At 33.3% G+C, this 24,342-nt stretch overlaps 1 protein-coding gene across 1 annotated transcript in view; it reads left to right on the forward strand.

Annotated features, from left to right (window-relative positions):
- Positions 1-24,124, forward strand: part of LOC130243508 (otoancorin-like) — a 28,621-nt gene extending 4,497 nt beyond the window's left edge. The window contains exons 4-30 of the mRNA XM_056475688.1: positions 259-280; positions 701-737; positions 853-982; positions 1,436-1,504; positions 2,008-2,198; positions 2,311-2,465; positions 3,151-3,228; positions 3,684-3,811; positions 3,966-4,108; positions 5,659-5,767; positions 5,859-6,077; positions 6,162-6,323; positions 6,611-6,751; positions 6,827-6,882; positions 8,481-8,601; positions 8,717-8,835; positions 8,986-9,121; positions 11,217-11,410; positions 14,389-14,479; positions 16,573-16,735; positions 16,857-17,044; positions 18,491-18,643; positions 20,558-20,700; positions 20,789-20,925; positions 21,018-21,115; positions 22,214-22,436; positions 23,572-24,124. Coding sequence (XP_056331663.1) covers positions 259-280; positions 701-737; positions 853-982; positions 1,436-1,504; positions 2,008-2,198; positions 2,311-2,465; positions 3,151-3,228; positions 3,684-3,811; positions 3,966-4,108; positions 5,659-5,767; positions 5,859-6,077; positions 6,162-6,323; positions 6,611-6,751; positions 6,827-6,882; positions 8,481-8,601; positions 8,717-8,835; positions 8,986-9,121; positions 11,217-11,410; positions 14,389-14,479; positions 16,573-16,735; positions 16,857-17,044; positions 18,491-18,643; positions 20,558-20,700; positions 20,789-20,925; positions 21,018-21,115; positions 22,214-22,436; positions 23,572-23,651 — 3,486 coding nt within the window. The 3' untranslated portion in view covers positions 23,652-24,124. The remainder of the gene's footprint in view (positions 1-258; positions 281-700; positions 738-852; positions 983-1,435; positions 1,505-2,007; positions 2,199-2,310; positions 2,466-3,150; positions 3,229-3,683; positions 3,812-3,965; positions 4,109-5,658; positions 5,768-5,858; positions 6,078-6,161; positions 6,324-6,610; positions 6,752-6,826; positions 6,883-8,480; positions 8,602-8,716; positions 8,836-8,985; positions 9,122-11,216; positions 11,411-14,388; positions 14,480-16,572; positions 16,736-16,856; positions 17,045-18,490; positions 18,644-20,557; positions 20,701-20,788; positions 20,926-21,017; positions 21,116-22,213; positions 22,437-23,571) is intronic.
- Positions 24,125-24,342: the final 218 nt, after the last annotated feature.

The raw sequence follows: 24,342 nt of genomic DNA on the forward strand, positions 1-24,342 counted from the left end.
GCAGCCATTGATCCAGATACCAACATTCGACATTCTTTTAGTTTCTCATAGTGTTTTACATCCCTTTAGTTATAATCTTTTAGTTTTCCAGTAGTATTTTCGTACAATAAATCATTACTAACTGTTATTAGAAATTTATTTCACAATACTAAGATGAATCAGTTCATACCTAGTCATTCATTTGATTTAAAAAAGGATGAGCCTTGAAAGTTTAAAAATCAGAGTACGACCTGTTAATAATTCCTTTTGATTTTTTAGATGATCACATGCTCCAACAAAGGTAAGATTTCTGACTGCATACTATCACATTTTTCTATTATCTTTTAGTTTGAACAAAGCTGGCCTTACAAAATGATTACATAATCTTGGTATTAAAAATAATACACATGTTGCACCTGGATTTAATGCAATGAATTATTGGGCAGTGAATTACATAATCCACATGCAAATATAAATGCCCAAAACCATATTGGATATATTTGCATTTGTGCACTGGGACACACGTCTACCAGACATAATACACTTCCATCATTAATCAAATTGGATTTTTTTAAGAGTCAGATTGCAAGTGTTCTCTAGTTTCTCCTAAGATTCACAACCAGCGATTGTGTTCTTTTTTCCACTCTTGTTTTCAGTCACAGAGTTTTTATGTTTCTCGGTTATGCACCGTGTCTTTTGTTAAAGGACTGTATTGTTTCAGGTTACCAAATGCCTGCAATGAACTACACACAGAACAGGTAGACTGCCTCTCAGCTAATGTTACACAGCTATAACTATTAACCAGGTGTATATTTGAATAATGATCACATTTCATTGCATTGAAAAAAGCGTTTCCCCTTTATCTTCACTCAGCTCTCATGCACAGATGATGGAGAGTCCTGTGCCTGTGTTTTTGGAGCTTCTCTCCTCAATGCCTTTTTCATCTCACTCTCGCCCCAATATGAAGCCCAATGACACGGCAGAGGAACAGGAAATGACTAGGGTAAAAATCTCATCATTATAAACACACGAGTGCTTTTACACTCTGGTCGTTCAAACACCAGAGGCCAGTTTTTAAAAGGTAGTCTGATGGGATTTTGCACTTAAAATTGATTCTTAAGGATTTCTAAAGGAAAATTTGATATTGAAGAGATAGAAATCTGCTCTGCCATCAATGAATGTAATTTTAGAAAAATACTTGAACAGCTCTTTTAAACTGCAAAATAATTTCACTGAATATATTATTTTACTTCATATCTGATCAAATAAATGCAGCGGTGATGAGCAGAAGAGACTTCTTCCAAATTTTAATCATTTCAAAATGTTTAAAAGGTCTTTTGAAAAGTGTTTGTGACATAATTTGACAAATAAATGTGCTTCCATATAGAAAATACACAGAAAGACTCTTATAATTTTTTCTATATTTTATTTCTTGTTCTTTTATAATAAATTGCAGAGCTTTGCTGAGAAGATGCGGAACTGCACCAACATGGGCCATATGATTGAGTTCATGAGGAATGCTACGGTTAGTATTGGACTAAAAATTATATTATATTATATTATATTATATTATATTATATTATATTATATTATATTATATTATATTATATTATATTATATTATATTATATTATATTATGTTATGTTATGTTATTTTATATTATATTATATTATATTATATTATAATATATAATATTATATTATATTATATTATATTATTTTATATTATATTATATTATATTATATTATATTATTTTGTATTATATTTATTATATTATTTTGTATTATATTATTTTATATTATATTATATTATATGATATTATTTTATATTATATTATATTTATTATATTATTTTGTATTATATTATATTATATTATATTATATTATATTATATTATATTATATTATATTATATTATATTATATTATATTATATTATATTATATTATATTATTTATTTTATATTATATTATATTATTTGGACTCTTTTTCTTTGGAGGCAAAATTTTATTAACATTTTTTCATTCTCAGGAGGGTTCTCGTTGTTTCATGCGGGCTTTCTTGGCACCACTTTCCTGGACAACCATCATGCAGAACGGAACAGATCTCCTTAAAGAGGACCTAACAAAGCTTTTATGGGCAGCTAAACCTTTTTTGGAAACAATGCCTCCATCTAGCTTTGTGCTGCCAGCTTTTACACAAAACTCTCAACTGGCTGAAATGTGAATATTCTCTTTTTTATTGTACTCAAGGATCTGAACATGAAGCAATTTAACTGTGTTCTACAATTTGGGTGAAATATTTTGTTGTCTCTCCTCCCTCATTATGCACAAGGATGAAGGTGTTTAGTGAGGTGTTTGCTGTTCTGTCTGAGCAACAGAAGAATGAAATCATTGGATGGGTCAAAGAGAGAAATGCACAAAATGAATTTAACTGCCATCTGAGAGCTCCCACCACCACCAGTAGTCAGCAGGAAAAACCTGCCAATCGTAAGTTTGTAATTTTTATTATTTATTTAACATTTAGTTTTATCATCAAACCAAACCTTAAAATGGGCTGTTTTGACTTAATGTATATGTATAAATATAGTTGAGTCAGAATTATTAGCCCCCCCCTTTGATTTTTTTTTCTTTTTTAAATATCTCCTAAATGATATTTAACAGAGCAAGAAAATGTTCACAGTATGTCTGCTAATATTTTTTCTTCTGAAGAAAGTCTTATTTGTTTTATTTTGACTAGAATAAAAGCAGTTTTAAATGAAAAAAATAATAATTTAAGGTCAATGATATTAGCTCCCTTTAATCTATACTTTTTTTCGATCGTCTACAGAACAAACCACTGTTATATAATGATTTGCCTAATTAACATAATTTGCCTAGTTACCCTAATTAGTTAAGCCTTTAAATGTCACTTTAAGCTGTATAGAAGTGTCTTGAAAAATATCTAGTGAAATATTATTTACTGTCATCATGGCAAAGATAAAATAAATAAGTTATTAGAAATGAGTTATGAAAACTATTATGTTTAGAAATGTGATGAAAAGATCTTCTCTCTGTTGAACAGAAAATAGGGGGGAAATAAACAGGGGGGGGGGGGTTATAATTCAGGGGGGCTTATAATTCTGACTCCAACTGTATGTTAAATAATCCATTACATTTTTTTTGACTATTGTAGAAAGTGGCCTATTGGTCAAGATGATGGATATGATGAGCAAACCAAGTGCTGAAGTGGCTAAACCTTCTGTGATGAACGGTAAACCATAGAAAAGCTGACAGAAGAACTTATAAGAAAAAAGTATTTTTTGGGTTGCCATAAGACAGGGGTCACCGAACTTGTTCCTGGAGAGTCAGTGTCCTGCAGAGTTTAGCTCCAATCCTAATCAAACACACATCAACAAGTTAATCAAGGTCTTACAGGGTATACTTAAAACTTACAGGAAGGTGTGTTGAGGCAAGTTAAAGGTGTGTTGAGGCAAGTTGGAGCTAAACTCTTCACAGACACCGGCCCTCCAGGACAAATATTGTGACCCTTGGCGTAGAAAATAAGCTGTTTGAATGACTTATCAATGAATGCCTTTTATTGCTATTATACATCACATAAAATGAGATCAGGATGGCTTCTCTTCGGCATGACTTGCATTTATCACATAAGGCACATTTAAAGGGATAGTTCAAACTAAAATGTCCTTGTTTTGTTTTTATATATAGTTTCAACACCAGTTCATACTGTTTGTCCTGCAAAAATGCTCTGGCTGAAAGCTAGAATGTTGTCAATGATGGGACCTTTTCTGTCCAGCCTTCCCATCGAGGAAGTAAAAAACATCCCAAAAGAAGAGGTCAGTGTCTGTAACATGATAAACAAACTAAAATCATGAATCTTATTTTGTGTAACATTTCTTGGTTGTGGTCTCAAATTATCTCATGTAAATATGTATAATTTATTCTTATTAAATAAGTGTTATTGACTCTAATTATCTCTCTCTTTTCCAGCTATGTGATTTTTTCAGGACTCCAGATTTCCCTCCATCATTTCAGAATGTTACTGGAATGAAACCTGTTCTGGGTCGGACACTTTTCCAGCGTTTGAAACAAGAGTGTTCCAGCAGCGACAATTTCACTCAGAATGTGGACAGGTTTGGATCTGAACTAAATCTTTAGTTTCTGTCAAGTGTTTGCTTTTGGGAAAAGATATTAGGATAGAAAAGTACACTGATTCCTCTAGAAATGTTGGTGCTACTTTGTGGTCCATTTGTTTACAACACTAACTGTTTAACAGAAGTAAAATCTTTTTTTTTGAGACACACTGCAAGAAAAAAATGTCATATTATATAAATATACACACATTTGAAGACAACCTTATTAAACAAATCTATGTAGAGGCAAACTGTGAAATATTAGTTACAATCAAGTGAAACTTGGTCACAATTTCAAGATAAAAAGTCTAATTGTGTAATATTACTAGCAAACTATTTTGGGATATACACAACGGACAATTAAGCCTTCCCAATTCACCTGTACCGCATGTCTTTGGAATGTGGGGGAAACCGGAGCACTCGGAGGAAACCCACACGAACGCAGGGAGAACATGCAAACTCCACACAGAAACGCCAACTGACCCAGATGAGGCTCAAACCAGTGACCTTCTTGCTGTGAGGCGACAGCACTACCTACTGCGCCACTGCATCGCCTTACAGCATCGATGTTGTAATGTAATTAAAACATAATCAGTTGAATAGACATTGGTGTTCATTTAGGTGTTCAAGAGTAAAACGAGATTATAAGTCATTTACATGCACGTGCCCATCAGGATCAGCAGGCTATCGCTGAAGCTCCATGGGAAATACTGGGGTAAAAAAAACTGTCATATTTTAAAGATATAGAATGGAAAATTTAATTTAATGCAATGCGTCTTGTACATTCTGAGAGCCACTTTATATAGTATGTATCAATCAGGCAGTGAAAATAGTGGATTTTTAAAGAAAACAGAACTTAAACGTGCCGATTTTGTAATGACATACAGTTCACCAGAAGCGTTTGACTCAGGTTACTGACAAATTAAAGTCCTTCTGCATATACCCTATTACAGTGTTTCCCAACCCTGATCCTTAAGGCACACCAACAGTCCACATTTTCAACCTCTCCCTAATCAAACACAACTGAATCAACTTATCATAACATCAGAAGAGACTCCAACACCTGAAGTTAATTGGTCAGAAAAGGGAGACAGCCAAAATATGTACTGTTAGTGTGCCTCCAGGAACAGGGTTGGGAAACACTGCCCTATTAAGTCCCAAATATGATGAACAAATTCACACAAATCACATTGTGAAATAAGTTGCAACTCTTTGAAACTCTTTGAAACTAAATATAAAGTCTATTATTTTAATTTGATTTAATTTAATTTAATTTTATTTATTTATTTATTTATTTATTTATTTATTTATTTATTTATTTATTTATTTATTTATTTATTTATTTATTTATTTATTTATTTATTTATATTTTATTTTATTTTATTTTATTTTATTTTATTTTATTTTATTTATTTTATTTTATTTTATTTTATTTTATTTTATTTTATTTTATTTTATTTTGAGGGAGAAATAGGCATCCATGTATTCCTCCCTCGCTATACATCCAAGAGTTTCTTCAACACTGATTCACTCCCATTTTGTTTCCACAGACTAGGCTCTCTGGCTTGTTTCTTTGATAGCGCACCGTCTCTGAATCTGACTTTTAGCAGAAAACTGCTGTCTCAGATTGATGCCTGCAGCAACCTGGAGGTAGACAAGGTCAGAATTGAATCTCGATGAGATGAATGCTGCTGCTACTGTAAATATTCTTCTTTATATTTTACCTTCATTGTGCTGAACTGTCCCTCAGGTCAAGAGACAGCTGGTACAGAACATTCTGGAGAAAGATGACAGCTCCTCCTCTGAGCTTCTTCAGTCTCTAGGGTCATCAGTGTCTGCTCTTCCTCTCTCCAGACTGTCCCGTTTCAGCCCAGAGGACCTGAACAGCACCCTCAGCACCCTGAGTCAGGTCAAATGGAGTCCCGCTCAAGCTACAGCTCTGGCAAAGAAAATGCTGGAGACTGCCAAGGTTTGACCTTCTGCACAGTTTATGTCAATAGATAGCGTCATCCATTTATTACTTTCACAATAATGTTATTTATTTCTTTTGTAGAATGTAAGTGGCGAGAAGCTGTTGTCTCTGGGTTCAGTGGTGAGAGGGGTTGCCAGTTCCCTCCTCAAAAATGTGAAGACAGAAGGTCTGCTGGGAAACAAAGCCCTGGGAAATATGACTGAGAAAATGTCCTCCCTGCAGAGAACAGCACTGCTGAATGCGGTAAGATGATAAAGTCATTCAGAGAAAGATGGAATGATAAGAAAACAATAGAAACCTTTTTCCAAATGTCATTTAGGTTTTTCTGGGTTGCATTTCTGTTGTATATTATGTAGACATGTTTTATTATTATCATTATTGTTGTCGTTGTTAATTATTATTATTATTATTATTATTATTATTATTATTATTATTATTATTACAAAAAAATATTCTGCAATGTGGAAACTCTATCTGCCACCATCTTGGTTTTTGCACTCACTCTGTCTTTTGTTTTGTGAAATGATCAGTTTCGTCGTGACGTGAATGCATCTGAACTGGTCAAAGGGTTGCCAGATTCCCTCCTTTCATCTTTGTCTCTGTCCATTTTGGAGAAGGCTGACCTGGGCTCTGTGGATCAGCTTAAGGGACGAGGCTGGACTCGTGCTCAGGTACACACTAATACAAATCCCTAAATCCATTACCACCCCCATCTATTACTATCTAATTTCTTTTTCTCTGTGTAGTCAGTTTTCCTTTTGAAGAAGATGATGGGGAATAAGATCAACCTTGGCGAATTAGGGTGAGACTCATACATATTGTTCATCTTATATAATAAATAAAGCAAGGTTTATTGTTATATTCATATTAAACTATTTATTTTATTTTTTTAATACAGTGTGCTACTTCCAGTCAAACATGTTTGTGACGTTTACTAGCAATTTCTAACTGAAAATAGTTTTCAGTGTGGTTATGCACATAACTTTTCTTATAATTTTAAGAATAATGAAAATAATAAAATAAAATAAAAAGGAAAAAGTAAATAATACATTAAAATAACTAAATAAAATATAAGAATAATATTTCTAGGAGCAATTTTATCTTATTATATAGCCATTTTATATGACAAATTTTTAACGGTATATGGGATTTTGCACACCTAAATGTAATAAATTACTTCAGTCAGAGAATTAAAAAGTTTACAATTTCATTGAAATGATACACTGCCTGTCCAAAAAAAAGTCACCACCTGGATTTAACTAAGCAAATAGGTAAGAGCCTCCCGAACAATTACATGGATGGTTATGTTTCAGCTGGTAACAACTTCTTTAACCCTAACTGATGCAGAGAGTAGCTTCTTTACTCTCTACTATTCTACTCTCATCTAATCTTCAACAACAATGTCGGGAGACATATCCTCATATGTTTCAGAAAAGCGGTCAAATTATTGGCATGCATCAAGCAAATAAAACATCTAAGAAGATTGCTGAAACTAGCCAAATTGGGTTAAGAACTGTCCATTGCATTATTAAAAACTGGAAAACCTTCAATTTGCTAGAGAGCGTAAAGATTAAACTCTGGTGCAAAGGAAGGATTCCATGGGGTCTGATAAGTCTGAGTTCACTCTGTTCCAGAGTGATGGGTAAATCAGGATAAGAAGAGAGGCAGATGAAGTGGTGCACCCATCATGTTTACAGCCTACCATACAGTCCTGTGGGGCAGTGTTATGATCTGGAGATGCTGCAGTTGGTCAGGTCTGGGTTCAGTAACATTATGTGCCCAAAGAATGAGGCCAGCTGCGCTGACTACCTGAATATTCTGAATGACCAGGTTACTACATCCATTTTTCTTTCCTGATGGCAAGGGTATATATTCCAAGATGGCAATGCTAGGATTCATGAAGCTTAACTTGTTATAGAGTGGTTTAGGGAGCACAAGATATTATTTTTACCCATGGACTGGCCACCATAGAGTCCAGACCTTAACCCTCTTGAGAATCGTTTGAATGTGCTGGAAAAGACTTTGTGCAGGGGCCTTGCTTACCATCAACAATTCAAGATCTTGGTGTAAAAATAATGCAACTCTGGACAGGAATAAATTGTGAGATCGCAGAAGAGTATTGAAGTGTTGCCACGGCAAACATGTGCTATAATCAAATCTAAAGGCAGTCCAATGAAATATTAGTGTGTGTGGCTTTTCTTCTGAATGGGCAGTGTATATTTGTGAAAGATAAATATCTGTCCATTATTCACTATGGTCTTTTCTGTGGAATCTGGTTTTCAGATTCTAGCATAGATTTATAGAGACTTTGAATCGGGGTACAAATCTGTGCGAATATTATTTAGTACATTCTACCGCTAAGATTCAAAGTTCTGATAAAGCTCAAAATGTTGTCGGCAGGAAACTGGGTCAGGCTGTGCAAGGTGTCACCTGTGAAATGCTTGAGAAATTCAACCGAACTGATGCATTGCAAATGTCACAGGAGCTTAACAAATCCTGCATGTGGCTCTCCAGGACTCAGGTCAACATCTTGTATTCATTCAGTAACACACACATTCTTTCATCAACTCTGACTTAGTTTTTACCATCAAATCTACAAAGCAACTCATTTTTTCTGATTTTGTTTTACTTCTCAGATCCGCTGTGCAGCTCAAAAGCTCTTTGCGAGTCTGGAGGCACAGAGAGCAGGATATTTCAATGACATTAAAAACGCTGAGCTTCAGGCAATCCCAGCTGTGCTGCTCATCAATCTACCGTAGGAACACACATATACTATTAACATTCATTTACATTTTCAGTGCATTCAAATGACATGTAAATGAAGTGTAAATCATATGCTAAACAGGCAGGATACTGTTTTTCATGTTTTTGTGTGTGTGCATTTACACTCTCATTCCACATTCAGAGTGGAGAAGATTCAAAACCTGTCAGATGCTGTGTGTCCTGCTTTCATGGAGAAGATGAAGGATGTCAATCTGTCCTCTCTGCCCAACAGTTCCCCAGCTCGCAGCGCACTTACTAAAAGAGCCATCGGCTGCTTGGTAAAATCTGCAAGCACACATTTTTCCTCTCTTGTCCAAAAACCCACACAATATGTTAATGTGTCGATGTTCACAACTGGTTTCATTTGTCTGATGTTGCCTAATGCAGTTCTAAGGACAACAGGACATTAAAATGAATATTTCATCAAATAATAACATTGAATTATCCTTAGTAACCCTGATGCTGCCTTATTACTGTATCCATCTTTCTTTTTCATACCACAAACATTAAGTGCAGTTGTTGAAATGTAGCCATTATTGTATGTATATGTATCCTTCTCTTAGTGTTTGATTTGCTGATAAACAAACATTAACTATTACTTTACAAAACTCTTAAGCTTGACCTTTAGAATGGCATTTCATCTCTTGCAGAAAAAGTAGAGGGATGATTTGTTTGTTTGTATTTTAGACCAAATTGACCCATATTATTTCACAATTATGCTGCAAAACTGTGACACAATTTCCTCTTGAATAGAAAACACAGTACATTACTTTCATATTTTGAACAAGAAAAATCTTGCTAACATTATAAGTGGACCTCAGAGAATGTCATAATATAAAATAAAAACCATGACCCTTTTTAAAATGTGTTTTCTAATATTTCTATTTTTCTATTTTCATATTTTGCTGTATATGTCTATAATGTGTTTAAATAATAATAATAATTATTATTATTATTATTATTATTTATTTTTATTATTTTTTTTTATTATTATTATTTTTATTATTATGGTTTTTCTTGTTTTTTCAAAGTATAAATCTATATATTTTTTAAAGTGAATAAAATATTTAAGCTAAAGGATTAATTCACCCAAAAATTCAAATTTTGTTATTAATTATTCACACTCGTTTTATAGAGTCTTAATTAAAACAAAATGAATTTTGTTTTAAATTATTAGAACTGGAAGAAACCATGCTGTCAGTAAGTTCTTTTAAAGGGCTCATTCTAAATTCTATGCCTTATTAGTTTACTCTGATTCCTCAGTTTGTGATTTCTAGAAACCCCTATGGGAACGGGACCTGGGAGTTCTGTTTAATCCTGCAGATTGGTCCAAGATCTGTGATGGTACTCTTCCAAAATGTACCTCAAGTTCCATACATAAACAAATGTTAAGTTTTTCCACAGATTCTATTTTACACCTGTTCATCTGCATAAAATGTTCCCAGCTTGTTCTGACTCTGCTTTGAGTGCAAAACTTGCAAGGGCACATTTTTCATGTATTTTGGTCTTGTGTTCACATCCATCCGTTTTGGAGTGGGGTTCATTCTGCAATCCAGGAGAAAATTGGAAAACGTTTTAATTTCTCCCCCTCACTTTTTTTGTTGAATGACATTCCTGAAGACCTTTTTGACTCAGAGCTCAAACCTCTGTTTACAACTCTTACATGTCTGGTTAAGAAATGTTTATTACTAAAATTGTCTACTTCTCAAATTCCAACTATTTCCATGTGGATTTTTCAGTTGTCAGTCTTTCTTCCTTTGGAAAAATTAACTTATGACCTCAACCACAAATAGGACAAATTCAGGAAACTTTGGAAACTTCTCCAATCCTTTCTACATAAACCCTGAAATGTTTATTTTAAGAGAGTTCGGGCTTCTTTTGTTTTGTTTTGATTATTATTTTTTTTTAAACTTACATTTGTACATTTTTATTTAGACACAGGTCCACCTCATTTTTGCATTAAAAATCTGGAATATTTTGAACCACATTCTGTGATAACATCTATTAAATAGTTGTTTGTCTAAAACAGGGGTGTCCAGGGGTGTTCTGCAGATTTTAGCTCCAACACTCAAAAAAAAAAGAAAAATTTCAAACTACTTAATTAAAATGAGCTGAAAGAACACGATTCTTCACATTTTATTGGGACAACTTAATTTGTTTATGTTCAATCCACATAAGTTTGTTAAAAGTGTTAACTAACTAAATCGATTAGTGTTGGGACAACATGAATGAATTGTGTGGAACCCTGCATTTTTTACAGTGAACTTGCCTCAACACACCTGCAGGCTTGATTAGCTAGCACTCCTGGTCTAAAACATTATTGCAGGCTTTGGCCATAAGTGTTCTGATGTGTGTGTATGTGTGCATGTGCAGAAGGGGAACGTGTCTAATCTGACAGCCACAGAGGTCTTGACTCTCGGCCCTTTGGTGTGTGAACTGGACCCAGTCTGGATCTCTTCTCTGAACCCTACGGCTCGCAACGCCACACTGCAGGCTCTGGCATCCTGTCAGTACATCCAGCAACAGAACAGACAGGATCTGTTTAGACTGCTTATCGCAACCTATGGGTGAGAGCACGTGCAGATTCACACACAAACCAATTTCACACAGACCTCAGAGCCCACATCACTGCATTTAGAAGTGTTTCAGTGGTGAAGAGGCTGCAGCTGAGTACTTTAAAGAGCCTCTGTTGTGGGTTTTTGAAAACCTATGCAGCGTGCAACACAGCTCTAGTAAATGAGAACATCCAGCTGAGATTTAAATCTGAAAGTGTTCCTTGTCTAAAAATATAGATTTTTTTAATAAAAGATTCGACTCAGAGCTGTTTAAATGATTCTTTGTTTTTTTTGTTTTTATTTTAACAAAACAAAACAGAACAATGACCACAGTTTACAACCAACAATTTTCTCAACATCACAGCACATAATGAAGATCAAAAAGACAATAATACAAAGTAATAATAATAATAGAAGAATACATAAATTAACCAAGTTTTATGGTGGTCTAAGGTTTTGCAAAAATGTACCTGAAATCCTGGGACCTACATATTCAAGGAAAGGAGTCCAGATCTGATAAAAAGTATCACTTTTTCCCCTTGACCAGTGGGTAAAATATTCCAATGACATAAGATCAAATATTACCTTATGCCATTCTGATACTGTTGGTAGTTTATCAGATATCCATTTAAGAAAAATACACTTACGGGCAGCATAGGTAAGAAAGTTAAACAACTTCCTGTTTCTTGCACTCTTCAAATTATTATCAGTAAGACCTAGCATAAAATTAAGAGAATTGAAGTTACATCTTGTATTAAATATAAGGCTTAATCTCCTACAAATCTGTACCCAATAGCCTTTGATATATATACAGTTCCAAATACAATGTATAAAATCACCTTCTTCAACTTTGCACTTTAAACAGTATGGAGAATAATTTGAATTAAATTTATGTCTACGTGATGGGGTAATTTGGAGACGATGTAAAAGTTTGAACTGTTGTTCTTTAGTTCTATTACAGATTGATATATTGCCAGCATACTGCCAAATGTGTGTCCAAGTTTCCAGATCGATTGAACATCCCAGATCTTTCTGCCAAACATCTAGTGTTGTCTCATTATTAACTTTTGCTCCTAGCAGCAAAGCTTCATAACAACGCTTTATAAGTGATTTCGATCTATTATCGAGGAGCACCTTTTCTATTGGGGTAGGATGACAAGAAAATCCAGAGACAACATGTTTCTGCACAAAACTTCTAATTTGTAAATATCAAAAAAATTATTTGGGGGTAATTTATATTTAGTTCTCAGTTGCTCAAATGATAATAATACCTCATTTTCAAATAAATCTTTTATAGTTGTTATATAAGCATGTCTCCACAATGTAAAACCATCGTCCATAATTCCAGGTTAAAAATCTAAATTTCCTTGTATCGGCGTCATAGGGGACAAAAATTTGCCTTTTCCTTCCCAGTTCCTTATTTTTTTCCACACTCTTAATGTATTACTCACGATATTCTGCCCTAGTCCAGGGATTCTTTTAACATCTAAAACAAATGATAGACTGGCCAATGAAATTGGCGAGCCATCACTTAAGTTGACCGATTCAATGTCTAACCAGACAGAATATTCAAAAACATATCGAAATTGGGTGGCCAGTTGATACAACCTAATATCCGGAACTGCAAGACCTTCTTTATGTCCCGGAAGTTGCATCTTAGTCAATTTTAGTCTTGGTTTCTTTCTATTCCAAATGAAAGAACTGAACCAGCTGTTAACATCCCTAAGTCTAGTGCAACTTAGAAGAATTGGAATCATTTGGAATAAATATAAATTCGGGGCAGGACTACCATCTTGATCAAGACTATCCTTCCTAAAATAGACAGTGGTAGAGAAGTCCATCTATCCAAATCTTCACGTACACGACGCAGAAGAGGGTCAAAAAATGATTCTTCGTTTGCCCGGATCTTTTGCCTGTTCGTATCGACGTCGACACAAAACAATACCAAATATGTCTGTGCCTGATTCGGTAAAACATGAACATGCCTTTGCCTTCAAACCCTAGCAGAGTAGCGGTGTGTGTGAGACTGATCATGATTGTAGATGGGTCAACATTAACAAGTGAATGTTCTGGGGGATTCGTCAGCCATTTGTTAAAGGAAGGATCAGAAAAGACTATTGATGTATGGGACTTTGTCAGAGCTTGACGGGAACTTTATCCCTACACAGTTCATGGATCAGTTTCTTCCCTCATGTCATGAGTGCAAGTAATTGCAATTAAAATGGTTGCCTCCTTGTTTTCTCTAGCTTGCAAAATATGTATTTAATTGTGTTTTGTTACTTGTAATCGCTCAACGCGGCTTGTACTGTTATCTGGTTAACTCTTTATATTCATATATCGCATCATAAGCCGCGTTGAAAAGGCGATGAGTGCTGCTTTGTTTACCGATTTAAATGTGTTTGTGAGCTCGCGATTCTTTGCCCTTTGTCATTGCTATGGCCACTGTCAGCTGTTCCTAAACACGTGCAGAGATCAAGTTTCAAAATAGTAAAATTTTTGCTGCTGTGTGGATTAATATTGATGTGTCTCATTGTTTTTGTTTATGGTTAAGAATAGAGTAATTGGCTGGTGTTAAACTGCATTGTGTTAATGCACTCCTGCATTGGGCTCACACATACACTCTGTACTCTGACTACTTCAACAATGCTGATAAGCCATCGTGGGCGTTTCTCTCTGTCTCGCGCTGAACCCAGTTGACCAATTGCAACAGACTGGGTCATTGGACCAATCAGAGCAGATCAGCTTCGCAAACAAATCATATGGTATTCGTTTAGATAATTAGGTAAAAATAAATGCATATTGTAAGACAATGAAAGTATTTTTGACCGTGCATGCTTATCAGCCTGTTGGAGACCCCCAAAACCAAAATATTTGTTTGAAGCATAATAGGGGCTCTTTAAACATTTAGAGAAAAACAACTTCCTTTCTTGCTCCAGCCTTGACATATGTACACTGTTCATAATGAAACATTTGTGTTTTCTTTGAACAAGGGATCCTGCTTATTGGTCAGAGGAAGACGTCAGGGCAATTGGGCCACTTTTGTTTCTTAACGATACGGCTGTTGAGAAGCTGCCATCCAAAGTAAGAGTCTGGATTTTTAATTGTAAATGTTGATTGACTGATTGAATGATTGATTGATTGATTGATTGATTGATTGATTGATTGATTGATTGATTGATTGATTATTAGATTTTGTTGTTTGCTTATTTTGCAGTTAATCTATTTTTACGGTTTATTGGTTTATTTCACAAGTTACAGTTAGGGGAAAATTATTCCCTTTGAAATATTTCCCAATTGATGTTTAACAACAATTTTCAGAATATTTCCTATAATGTTTTTTCTTCTGGTGAAAATATTTTTTCCTTTAGTTTATAGTTAATAAAAGTAGTTTTAAATTTTTTTATAAACAATTTATAAGTATTTTTTTTTTCTATTGGCTACAAAACAAACCACTGTTATACAATAACTTGACTAATTAGCCAAATTTGCCTAGTTCATTTTGCAAAACAACTAGTTAAATATGATATACTGTCTTCATGGCAAAGACAAAAGGAATTAGTCATTAAAAACTGTTTAAATTGTGTTTAAACAATTCTTCTGTGTTAAACCTCACTTGAGAAATATTTGAAAAAGAATAGAGAAAACTCTGACTTTCCCATTCAGTGTTCTTGATGCTTTATCCCAGAAATCTTTACATTCTATTATGGATGGGAAAGTTAACCTTATATTGGAACACACAGGAGGTCTGGAAAAAAGTACACAAGATATTTAATTTGACCCATTATAAACAAGGCTATTCTTCATTATGGAATAACCCTGCTATTAGGATAGGAATGAAAACAGCCTATTGGAAGGATTGGTGTAAAAAAGACCTGAAAACAGTTGATGATTTATATGGACAGGGGCACTGTATTCATTTCAGGAGTTGAATAACAAATTCAATCTATTAGATAAAGGGGATTTCTGGAAGTATATACAACTGCATAGTAGTATAAGATCTGTTGGATATAAGGCAGGAGCAGAAGAAAGTGTTTTATTAGGGTTTCTAAATATGCCAAAGTCAGTGCAAACCACATCTTTTTTTTATATAAGATTGCTGCTAACAACATGTATGGAAAAAGTGATCATTTAAGAATTATTTGGGAGAAAGACCTGGAGGTGAAATTTGAAGAGGGTGAATGGGAGGTTGTAGATTCTGGTATAGGGAGTGCTGTGAGAGATGCTATAGGAGTAAACTCATATATTACAAGATAATAATCAGTATTACTGGACCCCAGTAAGACTGCATAGTATAGGATTAATGAAAAATAACCACTGTTGGAAATGTGGTCATTCTGTGGGCACCTTTTTACACTTAATGTGGATCTGTCATTTTGGACAAGAGTTATTCAAAACCTGGAGAAATGGCTGGGACAACCTTTACCTTATTCCCCAAGAGTTTGTCTTCTTGGTGATACATCCATTTTACAGAACGGTATATCTAAAGCACAGGCTGGGCTAGTCATCGCAGGATGTTTTATCGCTGTGAGACTGGTGCTGCGAAATTGGAAGAACTCAGATACTTTCTCTTTAAAGGATTGGATTGAGCTGATGACTTCTACTGCATCATACGAACGCATGTTGGCAAGACTTCAGGACTCCACCCATAGTTTTAATCAGAAATGGGGTAGCTTTTTGGAGTATTTGTAGAGCACATAAAAGGAAAATTGAAGGGTTGTCATTTTGACCGTCTGTTGTATTGTATTATTTTATATTTGTTATAATTTTTGTTTTGTAATTATATTTATTATAATTTGTTTACATTATTTTCCTGAATGTTGATTTTGTATTGTGAATTTCATGTTGTGTGAGGTATAAAAGTTCAAAATAACATGAAAAAGTTGACATGGAGGCTAATCATTTACCTATGTATACTATATTTACCTATGTATATATTTCACAAAATATTTATTTATTTCACAATATAGTTATGGGTTGTTTGAGTTATCAATTAAATATTGATGGATGTTTTTTTTTATAAATATTATATATTTTACATTTGTTTACAGTTAATTTATAATTTCACAAATGATTTAATAATCTTTAATCACAAGTCATTTATTTAATTTAATAAAGTGATTTATTGTGATTAGTTTTTATGTTCATTTGCTAATCCTCTCCTCTGTGTTGTGTAGAGTTGGTTGAAGTTATATCTGTCAGAGCTGGACAGTTTGTCCAGTCAGCCTGTGGTTCCTCCACCAAAGGAATTCAGCTCCTGGTTTGATCTCGCTGCACTCCGCCGCAAACTTTTTGAGCTCAAAACGAGTAGCGCTCTACTAAGCCGCAGGAAGCGTGCAGGTTTGTGTGCCATAGAGTGCAAATAGAATAGAAACAATATATTTTTTTAAATCATAACATATGTTTTCATAACTCTTGAACAGCTGAAATATTAACCATCTTTAAACATTTTCCCTCACAGTGGTGCTCACAACAACAGAGCTTACTCTTGCAAATATTGAGGACTTAAAACAGGGGAATGTTTACTGGACTGCCACTCAGTTTAGCAAAATGGCTGTGCAAATCTTCAAAGATGCTGTGCCAACATTAGGAGAGATAAACAACTATAGCACAGAACAACTAACTGCACTCAAAGCAAAAACAGTGGAGGTACACACACACACACACAAACTGCTTGTATATATAGTTTATGAGGACTGTACTTAATTGTATTTTATATTGTAAAAAAAGCTTATTTTATAGTCTTACCCTACACCTAAACCCAACCCTCAAAGGAAACATGACAAATCTTGAGTGTCAAAAGACCTCATTATGCATGTTTTTAAGTTTTGAATTACGAGGACGCACTGTGTGTCCTCATAAACCACATTGATAGGGTATATGCCGAAGCATGCTAATAGGACTTTGAATTTGCCAGTAACCTGGGTTAAGCGCTTCCGGTCAACTGTATGCCAATGCAAAAATCTGCGCATTTAAGGTCTGTTTTCTTTAAAAAATCAGCGATCTCCACTGGCTGAGTGATATCTGAAATAAAGTGGGTCTCAGATTGTACAAGAAGCCCTGCATTAAATTACATTTCCCCTATCATGTCTTTATAATATGAGCACTTATTTTACCCCATTATATTCAATAGAGCTTCTGCGCTAGCCTGCCGATTCTGACGGGCGTGCGCGAGTAAACAGCTTTTTGTCTCGTTTTACGCTTAAACTACTAAACGAATGCCAAAGTTTATTTAGCTGAATGCATTTTACAATTTTCACAATAACAGGTCACTGGAAGTTTATCAGTATGGGAAAAACACTAGCTCGGCATATACCCTATAGCAGTGTTTCCCAACCCTGTTCCTGGAGGCACACCAACAGTACATATTTTGGATGTCTCCATTATCTGACCCATCCATTTCAGGTTTTGGAGTCTCTTCTGATGTTATGATAAGATGATTCAGGTGTGTTTGATTAGGGAGAGGTTGAAAATGTGGACTGTTGGTGTGCCTTCAGGAACAGGGTTGGGAAACACTGCCCTATAGAGTACAATGAGCTCATACCCATGTTATTATACAATAATACCAGGGGCGTAGCAACCGGGGGGGACGGGGGGATACGTCCCCCTCACTTTTAGAGACAGACCATTTAGAAACAGGTGATTAAAATGATATGAATGTATGATCTCATACAGCTGTCCCCCCCACTTTTAAAATGTCCGCTACGCCCCTGAATAATACATAATACTACACACACACATTTCAAGTTAACTAAAGTTTAGTGGGGGTGTGGTGGGGGGAATTCTTGGGATGTAACAGTATATTCGTATATGTGAATAAAGTGCTTTATGAAAATATAAGATTCATAACATGGCTTGATTTTGAAATTTGTTACAAATAAAAACAAATAATAGTTTGTTATTCTTTCTGGAACAGTTAAATGGGAAGAAATGATCATGATAACTTGCAGTTTTAACCGAGTCACCCAGTATACAGTGATCAGTCGTACCACACCAAAGAGCATCAAAACAGCAATAATTATTTAAATTCAGCAGCAGCAGGATCTGAGAATATAACAGCTTGTTTTCAGAAATCGTGTCTATGGTGTGTTACAGGCATGGGGTTCTGTGTCCATGTTGAACGAGTCCCTTATTTCTAATCTGGGCTGCATCTGCCAGAGCTTTAGCGCAGAAGAGCTTGGAAACCTCAGCATTGCCTCGCTGGACACACTGGAGATACTGGCCAACTGTAACTTCACACAGACACAGGTAATTCGAGCATAGATACATTTAATAAAAAATCTTTTTAAAAAGTCTTAAAAATGTTTTGTAATGTCGTTGTTTGAAAGATGTCTGTAAGAATTTAAAAGTTTTGTAGTGCAATGTTTATCAGATGTGCCAGAAAGACACTGACAATGTTACAAAAACACATCTAATTCAAATAAATTCAATAAATTTGTACAAAAAATAAGCTGTGGCTTAAAAAAAATGAACTGTTGTCAACATTTATATTAATAATATAATATAATATAATATAATATAATATAATATATAATATAATATAATATAATATAATAATATAATATAATATAATATAATGTATATATAATATAATATATAATATAATATAATATAATATATATATAATATAATATATATAATATTATAAAATAATATAATATAATATAATATATATAATATAATATAATAATATATAATATAATAATATAATATAATATAACATAATAATATAATATAATAAATATTTAATATAATATAATATAATATTATAAAATAATATATAATAATATAATATAATATAATATAATATAATATAATAATTTAATATAATATAAATATTATAAAATAATATAATAAATATAATAATAATATAATATAATATAATATAATATAATATAATATAATATAATATAATATAATATAATATAATATAATATAATATAATATAACTAATAATATAATATAACATAATAATATAATATAATATAACATAATAATATAATATAATATAATAATTTAATAATATATAATATAATATTATAAAATAATATAATATAATATAATATATAATAATATAATATAATATAATATAATATATATAATAATAATATAATAATAATATAATATAATATTATAAAATATAAATAATTAATATAAATATAATATAATATAATATATATAATATAACATAATAATATAATATAATATTTAATATAATATAATATAATATAATATATAAAATAATATAATATAATTAATAATATATATAATATAAAATATATAATATAATATAATATATAATTTAATATAATATAATAATTAATATATATAATATAATATATATAATATAATATATATAATATATATAATATAATATAACATAATAATATAAATAATATAATAATATAATATAATATAATATTTAATATATTAATATAATATATATATAATATATATAATATAATATAATTAATATAATATAATATAATATATCTATAATATAATATAATATAATATAATATATATATATATAATATAATATACATAATAATAAATATAATATAAATAATATAATATAATATAATATAATATAATATAATCTAATATAATATAATAAATATAATATAATATATACGAAGCACACTTTTTAAAATATGTTTATAAGATCTGTACAAAGGCATAGTTAATGCTTTTACCATTCATCCATGTGTTAAACATGAAACATGCCAGCAATTATGAAATCATGTTCTAAAAATTAATGGACCCTTTTCACAATTATTATGATGGCGTTTAACGGTCATCAGCATCTTAAATCCTTGAAGGATTTTAATATTTAGATTTAAAAATGTGTGTACATGCAGTGTCTATGGGCAAGATAGTTCATTTGATATTGTTATCTTTTCTGGCTGCCGTTATCAATCTCACAGCATTTTTGTCTTTCTAAAAAGTCTTAATAGCACTATCGTTGAGTTTTTCTTTTATTATTTGAGCAAATAGGATTGTAAAAAAAAATTAGTTGTACTCTCCCATTCACTGCGCTCTACGTTTACCCAACTATGACAAATTCCACTGCTGAGAAACTCGGAAATGTGAAAAGGATCCATTGGGAATGGAAGCAAGCAGATAAACAAGTTTAAATACTGAAAGTGATTCATTTTGCAGCGGGCAGCAATCTGGCAGGCTTTTCAAAGGGCGACTGGAATTAATGTGTCTGGTCTTGGAGAGATGGAGACAGCTGGTCTGGGACAGTTTATCTGTGGTCTACAACCTGCCCAGATTGATCAGCTCAATCCTCTCAGCTTTAGGTAGACATACTAGCACATTTAGTTTTGTTTTTTTCAATTTCCAAGTATGTTTATATAGACTAAAGTCTAACTGAGATGGCTTCAACAGGGAAGCAGTAGAGGCGGTGGGTCGCACTTCATGTCCACTGAACATTTTGGATCGTCTCAAGGAAAAGGCAGTGGCTGTGTTTGGAAAGCCAGAGAACTGGACTGAAGCTCATACCTGCATAATGGGGAACATCATTGGTGAGGAAAGTTATCAGTGAATTAGAGCTGAATGCTTACATGTTGAAGTTTGAAATCTTAAAAACTGCCTTTGTCACTGAATGTCTCTCTAGCTGGTTTAAACGCTGTTGAGATCAGCCGTCTAAATTCAACCATCTTGCCATTCATTCAGCCTTCTGCAATTCCTCTCATACCCGTGGATCGTTTGGCTGTAAGTTCACTCTCTTTTTTTAAAAGTATTGTATATCTTACCCTGTTATCATCATATACACTCTTAAAAAACTGAGGTCCAAGGTTCAATTCAATTCAATTCACCTATATTTGTATAGCGCTTATACAATGTAGATTGTGTCAAAGCAGCTTCACATAAAAGGTCATAGTAAATAGGAACAGTGTAGTTCAGTTTGTAGTGTTTAAGTTCAGTTCAGTTTTGCTCAGTTCAGTGTGGTTTAAATCACTACTGAGAGTCCAAACACTGAAGAGCAAATCCAACGATGCGCAGCTCTATAGATCCCGAACCATGCAAGCCAGTGGCGACAGCGGAGAGGGAAAAAAACTTCACTGATTGGCAAAAGTGAAGAAAAAAACATCTTGAGAGAAACCAGACTCAGTTGGGCACGACCATTTTAATTTCTCCGCTGGCCAAACGTCTTGTGCAGAGCTGCAATCTCAGCGGCGGAGGCTGGAAGCTGGTCTCAGCGAAGACTCGTCTGTTTCTGGAGCGTCACAGGAATCAGTCTCATGTTCTCCACTCTTCCATGACCATCACAGTAGCTGCTCAGGATACGGCCCGGTCCAGGATATGGAAACCTTGGGATCATCTCGTCATTGGTCTCGGATCGAATCAGTGACTCTGCATAGTCTGAGGGCCTCCGGAAGAGTATCCCCAGGTGGAAATGGAGAATAAAGAAAATAATTAGGTTGCATGAAGAAACTTTTTATTCAATGACAGGTTCTTTATTTTACTAAAATATTCTTCACACTGGAAAATATGGCTCTTTGAAGAACTTTTTCTAAAAGTTTTAAAAAGGTTTTTCTATGGCATCACTACGAAAACTTCATGTACTCTTCCTGTCACCCTTTTTAAGAGTGCATCTTATATTGAGTATGCTGAAAATAAAATATTTCCTTGGATTTACTAAAACTTTTTAAGCTAAGTGGATGTAAACAATTTATTTGGGCTGAATTTAAACAACCGAATTAAGTTGAACATTACAAAATTAAATGAGTTTGTTTAAACTCAACAATATTGCAGAAATATTTTTTTCAGTGTAGTTTAAATGTTCAGTTGGTCTACAAATGTGTTCAGGCGCTGTCAGTCAGCCAGCTGAAGGCCTTGGGTCCTGATAATGCTGCGATGGTAACAGATGCTCAGCGCGGGGGGCTGAAAGTGGATCAGAGGGCTGCGCTGGATGAAGCGGTGGGTTTGAAGACCGCACGTGCTGACGTGCCCACTGGAACCGCCAATGGAAACTCCACTGGAAACTCAAATCCAAGCTCTGGTGGATCAGGAGCACAGCCACTGAAAGGAGGTGAGGAACAGGAAGGGGGAAACCTCTTTGGTCACAGTGCTCTAGAAATTGACCCTACAGTTATTTAAAAAGTTCATCCCAAAATAGTAATTCTGGTCACACTTTATTTTGATGGTCCGTTTGTTGAATTTAAGTTATATTGCATCTACATGCCAACTGATTCTCATTAGATTATAAGTAGACTATTAGGTTAGGGTTAGAGTTAGTGTAAGTTGATATGCACTTGCAAAGTTTCTTACAGTCAGTTAAATGTCTGTTTAGCTGCAGTATCAACAGATATTAAGCAGACAGTCTACTAATACTCAAATGGACCATCAAAATAAAGTGTTACCGAAATTATGTCACCCATTTACTTACCCTGTATGAATATATTTAGAATAAAATGTCTGAGAGAAAGATTCTAAAGATTTCTGTCTCTCTTTTGAAAATCTGTTCTCTCAAAACTCGACACTTGAAAACATCCATAAAGAGATGAAAATTAACCCATGAATCAAGTCGTTTTAAAAGTAGTTTACACTACTGTATAAGATAAACTTGTACAGTTTTAACACACGAAAAACAGTAGAATTTGTATATTTCCCACACATTTATAGTTTCAGTTTTGCTTAAAGTCTTAAACCTTGAAATTTACAATAAATATTAGCGCCACAGTCATTTCTGTTTGTATTATATTCATATTTGTACTTTTTGTTGAGTCAGTGGAACTAAAATACACGTTTCTAATATTACCATTTAGTTTTATTTATGGCAACTATTACCATATTTTACACTATATATCTGGATGAAATTATAAAATGAAGTGGTTCATAAATGGGACTAATCTGTGGAGGTTTTTTTGATGTTGATACGACAGAATTCAGGTGTAACGTCAGGTCTGAATACAGTTTTCTGGACCTAGCATTGTAAATTACATAGCTGTTTTTCTACCAGTCTAAAAATTTGACCAAATAAAGTTGGCGGGGATAAAAATGCTTTACTTATTTTACAGCATGAAGGGTAATGTAGTTACTTTGCACGAATTCTGTAATTAAACAACAGGTTTCATATATTTTGCATATATATTTAACACAAAAATAGTAAAACTACATTCTACATTCAGTAGTGTTACAAATGATTTGTTTATCTTCTCCTCCAGGCGCCACAGTAGAGACCATGGCAGGATCCGTCCTCCTCGTGCAGGTCATTGTGCTGGTGTTGATCGGATATATTTTCTAAAGTAAGGAAGGGTCAAAGGTTGAAACACTCAGAGGCTGATGATCAACCAGTAATGCAGTAGATTAGCGTCTGGCCTTTTAAGAAATGTTATGATTGCTATATTCAAAGGTCATTGATGGCTCATTTAAACTCATGCTAAAGCCAAAGATAGTACGATAGAGATGGTGGTTTGATTAAAAACTTAGTCTAGCCCATCTTTAACTATTGAAATGTATTTTAGAGAGAAACTATATTTGATAATACTGCTATTTAGATCATTTCAAATGCAAATGACCTGCTATTATTCTATGAGAGACATTAAACACTGTGCACAAATCATTATAATGTATCAAAGGTGTAGTTTTACTACCAATTATTGAATTCTAGTCAAATGTTTGTATATAAAATGGTGGTTTTCAACATTTTTTTTGCAGGAAACCCCTATATGAACTTTCAAATTCCTTAATGAACACTCAGATGCTTAATAAAAATCTTAGCAGCATTTTGCAATACTTGCAAAAACGTAGTAAATATTAATATATTCATATTTTAAGTTTGGTTGGGTGACATGATCATATAAAATATATTATTTTTATATAGAATGCACAGCTTGTCTTTGTTTAACATTTGCAATAGTGCATTAAAGCTCTGTCTAACTTTAACCTTTATGTGAACAGACAGGCTGAATGAAAATGTTAATCCACATTCTCAC

This window comes from Danio aesculapii, chromosome 16, assembly GCF_903798145.1.
Source record: "Danio aesculapii chromosome 16, fDanAes4.1, whole genome shotgun sequence".
Classification (NCBI taxonomy): Eukaryota; Metazoa; Chordata; class Actinopteri; order Cypriniformes; family Danionidae; genus Danio; species Danio aesculapii.